The 12,500-nt window shown below is 43.0% G+C and overlaps 1 protein-coding gene across 2 annotated transcripts in view; it reads right to left on the bottom strand.

The window, feature by feature from the left end:
• The window catches only part of akt3b (v-akt murine thymoma viral oncogene homolog 3b), a 41,349-nt gene extending 29,020 nt beyond the window's left edge, over positions 1-12,329 (bottom strand). Inside the window, exons 1-2 of one of the 2 annotated variants that reach the window (XM_061984354.2) lie at positions 12,023-12,329; positions 1,334-1,837 (exon numbers count right to left, since the gene is read on the bottom strand). In XM_061984354.2, coding sequence (XP_061840338.1) covers positions 1,334-1,379 — 46 coding nt within the window. In that variant the 5' untranslated portion in view covers positions 1,380-1,837; positions 12,023-12,329. Of the gene's footprint in view, positions 1-1,333; positions 1,838-11,790; positions 11,979-12,022 lie in introns of those variants that run through there. The other variant, XM_061984355.2, reaches the window with a different exon arrangement.
• Between the last annotated feature and the right edge of the window lie 171 nt (positions 12,330-12,500).

Below are 12,500 nucleotides of genomic sequence, written 5' to 3'. Positions count from 1 at the left end.
TTATGACTGTTATTATTATTACATGTATCTTGCCACCATCAGTGTTTATTATTAATATTAAATGTATCTTGCCACCATCAGTGTTTATTATTAATTTTATGATTGTTATTATTACATGTATCTTGCCACCATCAGTGTTTATTATTAATATTATTAATATTAAATGTATCTTGCCACCATCAGTGTTTATTATTATTTGTATGATTGTTATTATTATTACTACATGTATCTTGCCACATCAGTGTTTATTATTATTAATATTAAATATATCTTGCCACCATCAGTGTTTTGTTTTTATGATTGTTATTATTATTACATGTATCTTGCCACCATCAGTGTTTTTTATTATTAATATTAAATGTATCTTGCCACATTAGTGTTTATTATTGTTTTTATGACTGTTATTATTATTACATGCATCTTGCAACCATCAGTGTTTATTATTAATATTATTCATATTAAATGTATCTTACCACCATCAGTGTTTATTATTATTTTTATAATATTATTATTATTACATGTATCTTGCCACCATCAGTGTATATTATCAATATTAAATGTATCTTGCCACCATCAGTGTTTTTATTATTATTATCATTATTATTATTATTAATATTAAATGTATCTTGCCCCATCAGTGTTTTTATTATTATTATTATTATTAATATTCAATGTATCTTGCCACCATTAGTGTTTATTGTTTTTATGATTGCTATTATTATTATTATTATTATTATTACATGTATCTTGCCACCATCAGTGTATATTATTAATATTAAATGTATCTTGCCCCATCAGTGTTTTTATTATTATTATTAATATTCAATGTATCTTGCCACCATTAGTGTTTATTATTGTTTTTATGACTGCTATTATTATTATTATTATTATTACATGTATCTTGCCACCATCAGTGTTTATTATTAATATTAAATGCATCTTACCACCATCAGTGTTTATTATTATTTTTATGATTGTTATTATTATTACATGTATCTTACCACCATCAGTGTTTATTATTATTATCATCATTATTAATACCATCAGTGTGCGCACAGTTCTCACTGTAAAGGCTTTGAGTCTCTACAAAAGTGCTATATAAAAACATAAATCCCTATCCGATATTATTATTAAAAGACCTAATGGAGTGTTTGCAGCTGGAACAGCTTCTACTCTTCTCAGATGACTTTCGACAAGCGCAGTGTCCCAACGGTGGACGTAAAATGGTCCAAAATGTCTTTTTAAGATGAAGAACGGCGATCAGGTTAAGTCCCGCCTCTCTAATTGATTGACTGATTGACGAGCAGCGTTGTTAGTGCTGAGTGCTACTGACCTCGTTTTTGGACCCAGCCTTCCTTGACCACGTTCTGGTCGCTCATGGTGGCGTCTCAGCGTCGCCCAGGATGAGGGGGTGCGGGGGCTGGGGCTGGGCGAGGTTCTGAGTCCGTGTGACCGCCCGACCTCCAAACAGACTCCGCCCACTTTGGCCCGACCCCTTCAAACGTCTGCTGGCGCCCTCGTCTTTCTCTCCTTGACACCTCCTTCTCTGTGACAGTGTCCTCCGTCCCTGTGACAGTGCCCTCCTCTCCTCCTCTGTTACAGTGTCCTCCTCTCCTCTCCTGTGACAGTGTCCTCCCTCCCTGTGACAGTGTCCTCCTCTCCTCCTCTGTGACAGTGTCCTCCTCTCCTCCTCTGTGACAGTGTCCTCCCTCCCTGTGACAGTGTCCTTCTCTCCTGTGACAGTGTCCTGCGTCCCTGTGACAGTGTCCTCCTCTCCTGTGACAGTGTCCTCCTCTCCTCCTCTGGCGGTGTTCAGACGCTGTGATGGTGACTCAGCCTGCCAACAAACGTCACACAATTGTTTCTTTTCCTCCAGCACCCAAAACACACTTCCTTCTTTTCTTCCCTCGCCCTGTCTTTACATTTCCTCACAACATTCACTAATCTGCCTCCTTTCCTCGTGTCCTGCTTCCTCACCTCCGTCACATTCTTCCCTCCCTTTCACTTTCCTGCATCTCTCCTTCCTTCCTTCCTTCCTTCCTTCCTCGCTTACTCCTTCTTCCACCCACCACTTTTGGGATAAATTGTACTTCTAAGAGTAGTTTTAATGCAACATACTTTTACTTGAGTATATTTATTGAGGAGAAACGCTACTTTTACTCCGCTCCATTTATCTACAAACCCCGTTTCCATATGAGTTGGGAAATTGTGTTAGATGTAAATATAAACGGAATACAATGATTTGCAAATCCTTTTCAACCCATATTCAGTTGAATGCACTACAAAGACAACATATTTGATGTTCAAACTCATAAACTCATCAATTTGAAATGTGGACTCGTCAGACCACAGAACACTTTTCCACTTTGTATCAGTCCATCTTAGATGAGCTCAGGCCCAGCGAAGCCGACGGCGTTTCTGGGTGTTGTTGATAAACGGTTTTCGCCTTGCATAGGAGAGTTTTAACGTGCACTTACAGATTTAACGTGCACTTACAGATGTAGCGACCAATTGTAGTTACTGACAGTGGGTTTCTGAAGTGTTCCTGAGCCCATGTGGTGATATCCTTTACACACCGATGTCGCTTGTTGATGCAGTACAGCCTGAGGGATCGAAGGTCACGGGCTTAGCCGCTTACGTGCAGTGATTTCTCCAGATTCTCTGAACCCTTTGATGATATTACGGAGCGTAGATGGTGAAATCCCTAAATTCCTTGCAAAAGCTGGTTGAGAAAGGTTTTTCTTAAACTGTTCAACAATTTGCTCACGCATTTGTTGACAAAGTGGTGACCCTCGCCCCGTCCTCGTTTGTGAACGACTGAGCATTTCATGGAATCTACTTTTATACCCAATCATGGCACCCACCTGTTCCCAATTTGCCTGCTCACCTGTGGGATGTTCCAAATAAGTGTTTGATGAGCATTCCTCAACTTTATCAGTATTTATTGCCACCTTTCCCAACTTCTTTGTCACGTGTTGCTGGCATCAAATTCTAAAGTTAATGATTATTTGCAAAAAAATTGTATTCCGTTTATATTTACATCTAACACAATTTCCCAACTCATATGGAAACGGGGTTTGTACATTCAGCTCGCTACTGATTTTTATCGATCTGTTAATGCACGCTTTGTTTGTTTTGGTTTGTCAGACAGACCTTCAAAGTAGGATCTATCGCATGCCTGCGTTTCACCAATCAAATGCAGTCACTGGTGACCTTTGACTCCGTTTCACCAATCAAACAGAGCCAGGCGGTCACATGATTAACTGCACATAAAGTTTCAGCGGCAAACAACAACAAGCTTAAGCTTACATGAATTCAACATCAAATTTGAGGAAGCACATGGCGGTAAGTAACGTTAGTAGATATTTTGGCTGTCACCGGAGGCTGATGTTAGCTTCCCTGCTATGAATCACTGTCAAATGTACATCGTGTGGGGACATTTATTAACGCACTGCAGCCTCATAGACAGACAGACAGAGACACACACACACACACACACACACTCACGCATGCATAGAAACACCAATCAGAAGTGCACAGGTGCAGCCCACACCTATCAGTTTATGGTTTGCGTAAAGGCTAACTTGTTATTAGGGCCCGCATGGCCCATTGCATAAGGACTCCCTGTGGGAGTCCTTATGCAATGGGACATAAGGACCTATTGAATTTGTAAGGTTTTATTAGGGCCCGCATGGCCCATTGCATAAGGACTCCCACAGGGAGTCCTTATGCAATGGGACATAAGGACCTATTGAATTTGTAAGGTTTTATTCTTTCTTTATTATTCTTCCGCCGCCTCTTTGAGCACTAATTTGACCCACTTAACATGCTTCAAAACTCACCATATTTTTACCCACCCATCAGGACCTGCGAAAATTGTCTTTTAATAAAAAAAACGAACCCCAAAACTCAAAATTGCGCTCTAGCGCCCCCTAGAAGAAAAAAAAAACTAGACTGCCTATATCTCCCACTAGGAATATCGGAGAAACATGAAACAAAAACCTCTATGTAGGTCTGACTTAGACCTAGTTTTCATAATTGTATATCATCGGGCAGAAATCAACAGGAAGTTGGCAATTCCCCCTTCAAGACAAAAAAGTACTAAAAACAGTCACTTTTGCCTCTTTGAGCTGTAATTTGACCCCCTTAACACACTTCGAAACTCACCAAACTGAACGCACACATCAGGACTGGCAAAAATTGTGATTTAAAAATTGCGCTCTAGAGCAATTTTTGAATAAAACGGAGAAACAAACTGCTCCTCGGGAGAAAAAAATGACAAAACTGCCTGTAACTCCCACTGGGAAGGTCGGAGAGACATGAAACAAAATCCTCTCCGTAGGTCTCACTTAGACCTACATTCCATAAATTGACAACCCCCAGCAAAAATCTACAAGAAGCTTGCTATTCCCCCTTCAACACAACATTTTTGTAAAAACCGGTCACCTTTCTTCAAACATTATCTCCTCTGAGCGTGTTTGTTGTTTCGGCTTCAAACTAACACAGGAGAGAGATTGAACCCTTTTGATTAAAAGTTATCGAAAGAGTTTTAATACCGGCTCCGGTTTTGATTTTATGACCCTTCAAAGAGCCGCTGCGCTGATGCTGCTGTTTTTTCAAGAAGGCTGCTTAAAAGCAGGAAGCACCAGCGCGCCCACACAATGCAGACAAGGTAGGTACACTAAACAAAAGTATTGGGACAATTCGGACTAAAAGTAGACAAAAGTATTGGGACACTTATGACTACCACTGGACAAAAGTATTGGGACACTTGGGACTACAACTTGACAAAAGTATTGGGACACTTATGACTACCACTGGACAAAAGTATTGGGACACTTGGGACTACAACTTGACAAAAGTATTGGGACACTTATGACTACCACTGGACAAAAGTATTGGGACACTTGGGACTACAACTTGACAAAAGTATTGGGACACTTATGACTACCACAGGACAAAAGTATTGGGACACTTATGACGAAAACTTGACAAAAGTATTGGGACACTTACACTGGACAAAAGTATTGGGACACTTAGGATTACACCTTGACAAAAGTACCGTATTGGGACACTTAGTAACACCACTGAACAAAAGTATTGGGACACTTCGGACTAAACGTAGACAAAAGTATTGGGACACTTAAGCCTACCACTTGACAAAAGTATTGGGACACTTACACTGGACTAAAGTTTTGCGACACTTAGGACTACAACTTGACAAAAGTATTGGGACACTTGGGACTAAAACTTGACAAAACTCTTGGAACTCCTAGGACTACCACTGGCCAAAAGTATTGGGACGCTTACACTGGACAAAAGTATTGGGACACTTAGGACTACAACTGGACAAAAGTATTGGGACACATAGGACTACCGCTGGACAAAAGTATTGGGACACTTAGGACTACAACTTGACATAAACTACAACTTGACAAAAGTATTGGGACACTTAGGACTACAACTGGACAAAAGTATTGGGACACTTAGGACTGCCACTGGACAAAAGTATTGGGACACTTACACTGGCCAAAAGTATTGGGACACTTAGGACTACAACTTGACAAAAGTATTGGGACACTTAGGACTACAACTGGACAAAAGTATTGGGACACTTAGGACTACCACTGGACAAAAGTATTGGGACACCTACACTGGCCAAAAGTATTGGGACACTTGGGACTAAAACTGAACAAAAGTATTGGGACACTTAGGACTAGCACCTGCCAAATATGCGGGCCCGACCAATGCTGCTTGCAGCTTTAATTTTCCTTTGTAATCTCTGCCTACTGAGCCTACGGTGCTGTTAAGTTATTGTGGCTCAATTTGCCTTACATTTTTTTATGTTAATGTATTATTATTCAATATATATTATTGTTTTAGTTGCTTAAGAGATATTCCTGGCTCTGAATTTGCTCATTGTTATTTTTATGTTTTTGTGCATTATTTGTTGCCGTCGTCATTAAACGAACAGGTTACTCATCAGTTACTTGAGTCGTTTTTTCACAACATACTTTTTACTTTTACTCAAGTAAATATTTGGGTGACTACTCCTTACTTTTACTGGAGTAATAAATCTCTAAAGTAACAGTACTCTTACTTGAGTACAATTTCTGGCTACTAAACCCACTTCTGTGTGTCTGCTAACATTGTGCCATACGGCTGCCATGTAAATATGGCAGTGCCATCTTGGCATTTTTTTCCATAACTTGAGTTGATTTATTTTGGAAAACCTTGTTACATTGTTTAATGCATCCAGCGGGGCATCACAACAAAATTAGGCATAATAATGTGTTCATTCCACGACTATATATATCGGTATCGGTTGATATCGGAATCGGTAATTAAGAGTTGGACAATATCGGAATATCAGCAAAAAAGCCATTATCGGACATCTGTAGTTTACATGTTGTGTTTTTTGTTCAATCCTAGAAAGACTGTGACTTAAAAATTTAATCCTGGCTTTGTAGATACACTAAGACGAAGTATTAGCTCATTGTGTTTTTGAAACTGCACCAATTTCCTCTGAATTTTCCACAAATTTGAAGTGTTTTGTCCAGAAGATTATCTGTGATTTGTACGTTTTCAGAATGTGCTTGTTCTATTTTTGGCCAAAGCAAAACAAAGAAAATTAAAGCTGCAAGCAGCGATGGACGGGACCGACTTTGACGGCACATAAAATCCAAACCGGAGCAGTAATTAAAACTCTTTGGTCAACTTTTAATCAGAAGGGTTCAATCTCTCTCCTGTGCTAGTTTTAAGCCGACACGACAAGCGCACTCAGAGGTGACCGTTTTTTACAAAACTTTTGTTTTGAAGGGGGAATTGCAAACTTCCTGTTGATTTTTGATGGGGGTTGTCATTATATGAAATGTAGGTCTAAGTGAGACCTACATAGAGGTTTTTGTTTCATGTCTCTAAGACATTTCTACTGGAAGTTACAGGCAGTTTTGTCTGAGTTTTCTTCCTAGGAGCAGTTGTGTCTGTGTTTTCTTCTTAGGGGCCGCTAGAGCGCAATTTTGAGTTTTGGGGTTTGGTTTTTTTATTAGATCTCAATTTTTGCCAGTCCCGATGTGTGTCCAGTTTGGTGAGTTTTGAAGCATGTTAAGAGGGTCAAATTACAGCTCAAAGAGGCAAAAGTGACTGTTTTTAGTAAATGTTTGTTTTGAAAGGGGAATTCCTGTTGATTTTTGCTGAAGGATGTCAATGTATGAAATCTAGGTCTAAGTCAGACCTACATAGAGGTTTTTGTTTCATGTCTCTACGACATTTCTACCGGAAGTTACAAGCAGTTTTGTCTGTGTTTTTCCTAGGGGGCGCTAGAGTGCAATTTTGAGTTTTGGGGTTTGTTTTTTTTGGTTAGATGGCAATTTTCGCCAGTCCTGATGTTTTTGTCAAATATGGTGAGTTTTGAAGCATGTTAAGGGGGTCAAATTACAGCTCAAAGAGGCGGCGGAATAATAATAATTAAAGCTGCAAGCAGCATTGGTCGGGCCCGCATATTTGGCAGGTGCTAGTCCTAAGTGTCCCAATACTTTTGTCCAGTTTTCAGCCTAAGTGTCCCAATACTTTTGTCTACTTTTAGTCCGAATTGTCCCAATACTTTTGTTTAGTCTACCTACCTTGTCTGCATTGTGTGGGCACGCTGGTGCTTCCTGCTTTTAAGCAGCCTTCTTGAAAAAACAGCAGCATCAGCGCAGCGGCTCTTTGAAGGGTCATAAAATCAAAACCGGAGCCGGTATCAAAACTCTTTCGCCAACTTTTAATCAGAAGGGTTCAATCTCTCTCCTGTGTTTGAAGCCGAAACGACAAACACGCTCAGAGGAGATAATGTTTGAAGAAAGGTGACCGGTTTTTACAAAAATGTAGTGTTGAAGGGGGAATAGCAAACTTCCTGTAGATTTTTGCTGGGGGTTGTCAATTTATGAAATGTAGGTCTAAGTGAGACCTACGGAGAGGTTTTTGTTTCATGTCTCTCCGACTTTCCCGGTGGGGGTTACAGGCAGTTTAGTCATTTTTTTCTTCCGAGGAGCAGTTTTTTCTCCGTTTTATTCAAAAATTGCTCTAGAGCGCAATTTTTAAATTTGGGGTTAGGTTTTTTTATTAGATCGCAATTTTTGCCAGTCCTGATGTGTGCGTTCAGTTTGGTGAGTTTTGAAGCGTGTTAAGGGGGTCAAATTACAGCTCAAAGATGCAAAAGTTACTGTTTTTAGTACTTTTTTGTCTTGAAGGGGGAATTGCCAACTTCCTGTTGATTTTTGCCCGAGGAAATTAATTAATGAAAAGTAGGGCTAAGTGAGCCCTACATAGAGGTTTTTGTTTCATGTCTCTACAACATTCGTACTGGGAGTTATAAGCAGTTTTCTTTCTAGGGGGCGCTAGAGCGCAATTTTGAGTTTTGGGGTTCGGTTTTTTTTATTATTAAAAGACAATTTTCGCAGGTCCTGATGTGTGGGTCAAATATGGTGAGTTTTGAAGCATGTTAAGTGGGTCAAATTAGTGCTCAAAGAGGCGGCGGAATAATAATAAAACCTTAGAAAAACAATAGGTCCTTATGTCCCATTGCAAAAGGACTCCCGTTGGGATTCCTTTTACAATGGGCCATGCGGGCCCTAATAACCTAAAGTTGCCTTTATTTTTAAGTTATCATGCCATGATTTCACCATTTCGGCCCACTTGAGAATAGATTTTTCCGCCATGCGGCCCCCTGAGCTAAAATGAGTTTGACACGCCTAGCTCGGTATAGCTCGGTTGGTAGAGTGGCCGTGCCAGCAACTCGAGGGTTCCAGGTTCGATCCCCGCTTCCGCCATCCTAGCCGTTGTGTCCTTGGGCAAGACACTTTTACCCACCTGCACCCAGTGCCACCCACACTGCTTTAAATGTAACTTAGATATTGGGTTTCACTATGTAAAAGAGCTTTGAGTCACTAGAGAAAAAGCGCTATATAAATATAATTCACTTCACTTCACCCCTGCTCTAAACACACCAATAATCTTAATTTTTCATTCTGATTTTTTTCCTGTTTTTATCCAAATGTATGCAAATAATGCAAACCTTAAACCGGTCCCTGGTGGGGAAAAAGGTTGGGGAACCCTGATCTATGCCATGCTAATGTGTCAATGATGGTGATGATGCGAATGAGCTTGAATTGTCTCCAGTGGCAGACATTGATCGTACTGGCCAGTGACAACAAAAACAATGTCTGGCAGGAGCAGCCGGTGTTGACTTTTAGTGATTTGGAAGAGCCGCACACCCGCTGCCTGGCCCTCGCCGACACATAAACAAGAATGGATGGATGGGTTCAGAGAATCTGGAGAAATCACTGCACGTGAGCGATGATATTACGGACCTTCAATCCCTCAGGCGGTACTGCATCAAAAAGCGACATCGGTGTGTAAAGGATATAACCACATAGGCTAAGGAATACTTCAGAAAACCTGTCTGTAACTACAGTCCGTCGCTACATCTGTAAGGGCAAGTTAAAAACTCTACTATGCAAAGCCAACGGCATTTTATCAACAACACCCAGAACGTTGAAAAGGGTTTGCAAACCATTCTATTCTGTTTTTTTTTTAATGATTTACACAAAGTGTGAATGTGAGTGTGAATGTTGTCTGTCTATCTGTGTTGGCCCTGCGATGAGGTGGCAACTTGTCCAGGGTGTACCCCGCCTTCCACCCGAAGGCAGCTGTGATAGGCTCCAGTACCCCCCACCGCAACCCCAAAGGGGATACGCGGTAGAAAATGGATGAATGGGTTCAGAGAATCTGGAGAAATCACTACATGTGAGCAAGGATATTGAATTATGAATTATATATTTATATAGCGCTTTTCTCTAGTGACTCAAAGCGCTTTACATAGTGAAACCCAATATCTAAGTTACATTTAAACCAGTGTGGGTGGCACTGGGAGCAGGTGGGTAAAGTGTCTTGCCCAAGGACACAACAGCAGTAACTAGGATGGCGGATGCGGGGATCGAACCTGCAACCCTCAAGTTGCTGGCACGGGCCGCTCTACCAACCGAGCTATACCGCCCCACATATTACGGACCTTCAATCCCTCAGGCGGTACTGCGTCAAAAAGCGACATCGGTGTGTAAAGGATATCACCACATGGGCTCAGGAACACTTCAGAAACTCACTGTCAGTAACTACAGTCGGTCGCTACATCTGTAAGTGCAAGTTAAAACTCTACTATGCAAAGCCAACGCCATTTTATCAACAACACCCGGAACGTTGAAAATCATTCTATTCTGTTTTTATTTATGATTTACACAAACAAAGTGCGAGTGTGAATGTTGTCAGTCTGTCTGTGTTGGCCCTGTGATGAGGTGGCAACTTGTCCAGGGTGTACACCGCCTTCCACCCGAAGGCAGCTGTGATAGGCTCCAGTACCCCCCACCGCAACCCCAAAGGGGATACGCGGTAGAAAATGGATGAATGGGTTCAGAGAATCTGGAGAAATCACTGCATGTGAGCAAGGATATTGAATTATGAATTATATATTTATATAGCGCTTTTCTCTAGTGACTCAAAGCGCTTTACATAGTGAAACCCAATATCTAAGTTACATTTAAAGCAGTGTGGGTGGCACTGGGAGCAGGTGGGTAAAGTGTCTTGCCCAAGGACACAACAGCAGTAACTAGGATGGCGGATGCGGGGATCGAACCTGCAACCCTCAAGTTGCTGGCACGGCCGCTCTACCAACCGAGCTATACCGCCCCACATATTACGGACCTTCAATCCCTCAGGCGGTACTGCGTCAAAAAGCGACATCGGTGTGTAAAGGATATCACCACATGGGCTCAGGAACACTTCAGAAACTCACCGTCAGTAACTACAGTCGGTCGCTACATCTGTAAGTGCAAGTTAAAACTCTACTATGCAAAGCCAACGGCATTTGATCAACAACACCCAGAACGTTGAAAAGGGTTTGCAAACCATTCTATTCTGTTTTTATGATTTACACAGAGTGTGAATGTGAGTGTGAATGTTGGCCCTGTGATGAGATGGCGACTTGTCCAGGGTGTACACCGCCTTCCACCCGAAAGCAGCTGTGATAGGCTCCAGTACCCCCCCCCCGCAACCCCAAAGGGGATACGCGGTAGAAAATGGATGGATGGATGGATGGGTTCAGAGAATCTGGAGAAATCACTGCACGTGAGCGATGATATTACGGACCTTCAATCCCTCAGGCGGTACTGCATCAAAAAGCGACATCGGTGTGTAAAGGATATCACCACATGGGCTCAGGAACACTTCAGAAAACCACTGTCAGTAACTACAGTCGGTCGCTACATCTGTAAGTGCAAGTTAAAACTCTACTATGCAAAGCCAACGGCATTTTATCAACAACACCCAGAACGTTGAAAAGGGTTTGCAAATCATAGGCTCCAGCGCCCCCCCCCCCAAAAGGGACAAGCGGTAGAAAGTGGATGGATGGAAGTATTAGCTTTTGTTTCAAGGGCGTGTGGTGTCGTTATTTTGTTACATAACATCCGCTTAGGACGTGCTTCCATTTGATTTTGGAAGACGGGACAGAAGACCGACGGAGAGGCTTTTCGGTGACCTTTAACCGCGCATGCCGGTGTTTGGTGCAAGTGTTCCGCCGGGAGATGTTCGTGTGAACCGGGCGCGCCTTTCGGGCGAGGATGCTAGCTAGCCACTTAGCTTAGCAGCTAGCCGGCTAAGTGGAGCGTGATGCTGCTTTCATCTCCGCGGTCACGTCGCTACATTTCCGCCGGGTTAGCCACACCGGCGCGTTGGGGGGCCCGGGGGAGGGTGACATACCGAGGTGGCGTCGTCCATCACGGAGCCAAGCCCAGGCCTCGACTCGCCCTCCCCTCCTCTTTAGCGGCGACAGCAGCATCCCTCCCCAGTAGCCGACGACGAAGCTAGCGGGCTAGCCAAGCGAGCTACACCCCGCTCCAAACACCCCCCGAAAGCCGCCGTCCGCTCCCCGTCAGGCGGCCACACAAAGAGCCGGTGCTCGCCCTCGCGTCACACCGCCTAACGAGCTCACCTGGCGGCGGGAGATTGACGGGGATGCCCCCACTCCTCCTCCTCCTCCTCCTCCTCCTCGACGGCCACTGGAGCATCCAACGGTTCCCCCTCAGCGGCGGGAGCGGCGGGCGGGCGGGTCCATGGTAGTCCGGACCGCGGGAAGCCGAAGCGATGGAGGGTTTTTTGGGGGGGCGTCCCAGACAGACAGACAGACAGACAAGAGCCGCGAGTGTTCCTCCTCTGTTCCGCCACCACAAGTCGCTGGGCTGTCACGTGACGTCACGAACCAGCCAGATCTGACCGGGAAAGCTGCTGACGCCTTCGCGGTCCGTCGGACATACGCGCTCTCGCCTCACCAGTAGGGCGGAGACGTGCTTATTTTGTCGAAACGCGGGACAACAAAGCTTACTTTAAATATCTACACTCATATCAACTTTATCTATTCATAATATTTTCACAACAAGCTGGTTAAAAAAGGGAAACATACCGGCCTGATG

The sequence above is a fragment of the Nerophis lumbriciformis genome, linkage group LG25, assembly GCF_033978685.3.
Source record: "Nerophis lumbriciformis linkage group LG25, RoL_Nlum_v2.1, whole genome shotgun sequence".
Classification (NCBI taxonomy): Eukaryota; Metazoa; Chordata; class Actinopteri; order Syngnathiformes; family Syngnathidae; genus Nerophis; species Nerophis lumbriciformis.
This window is presented reverse-complemented; position numbering and strand designations above follow the sequence as displayed.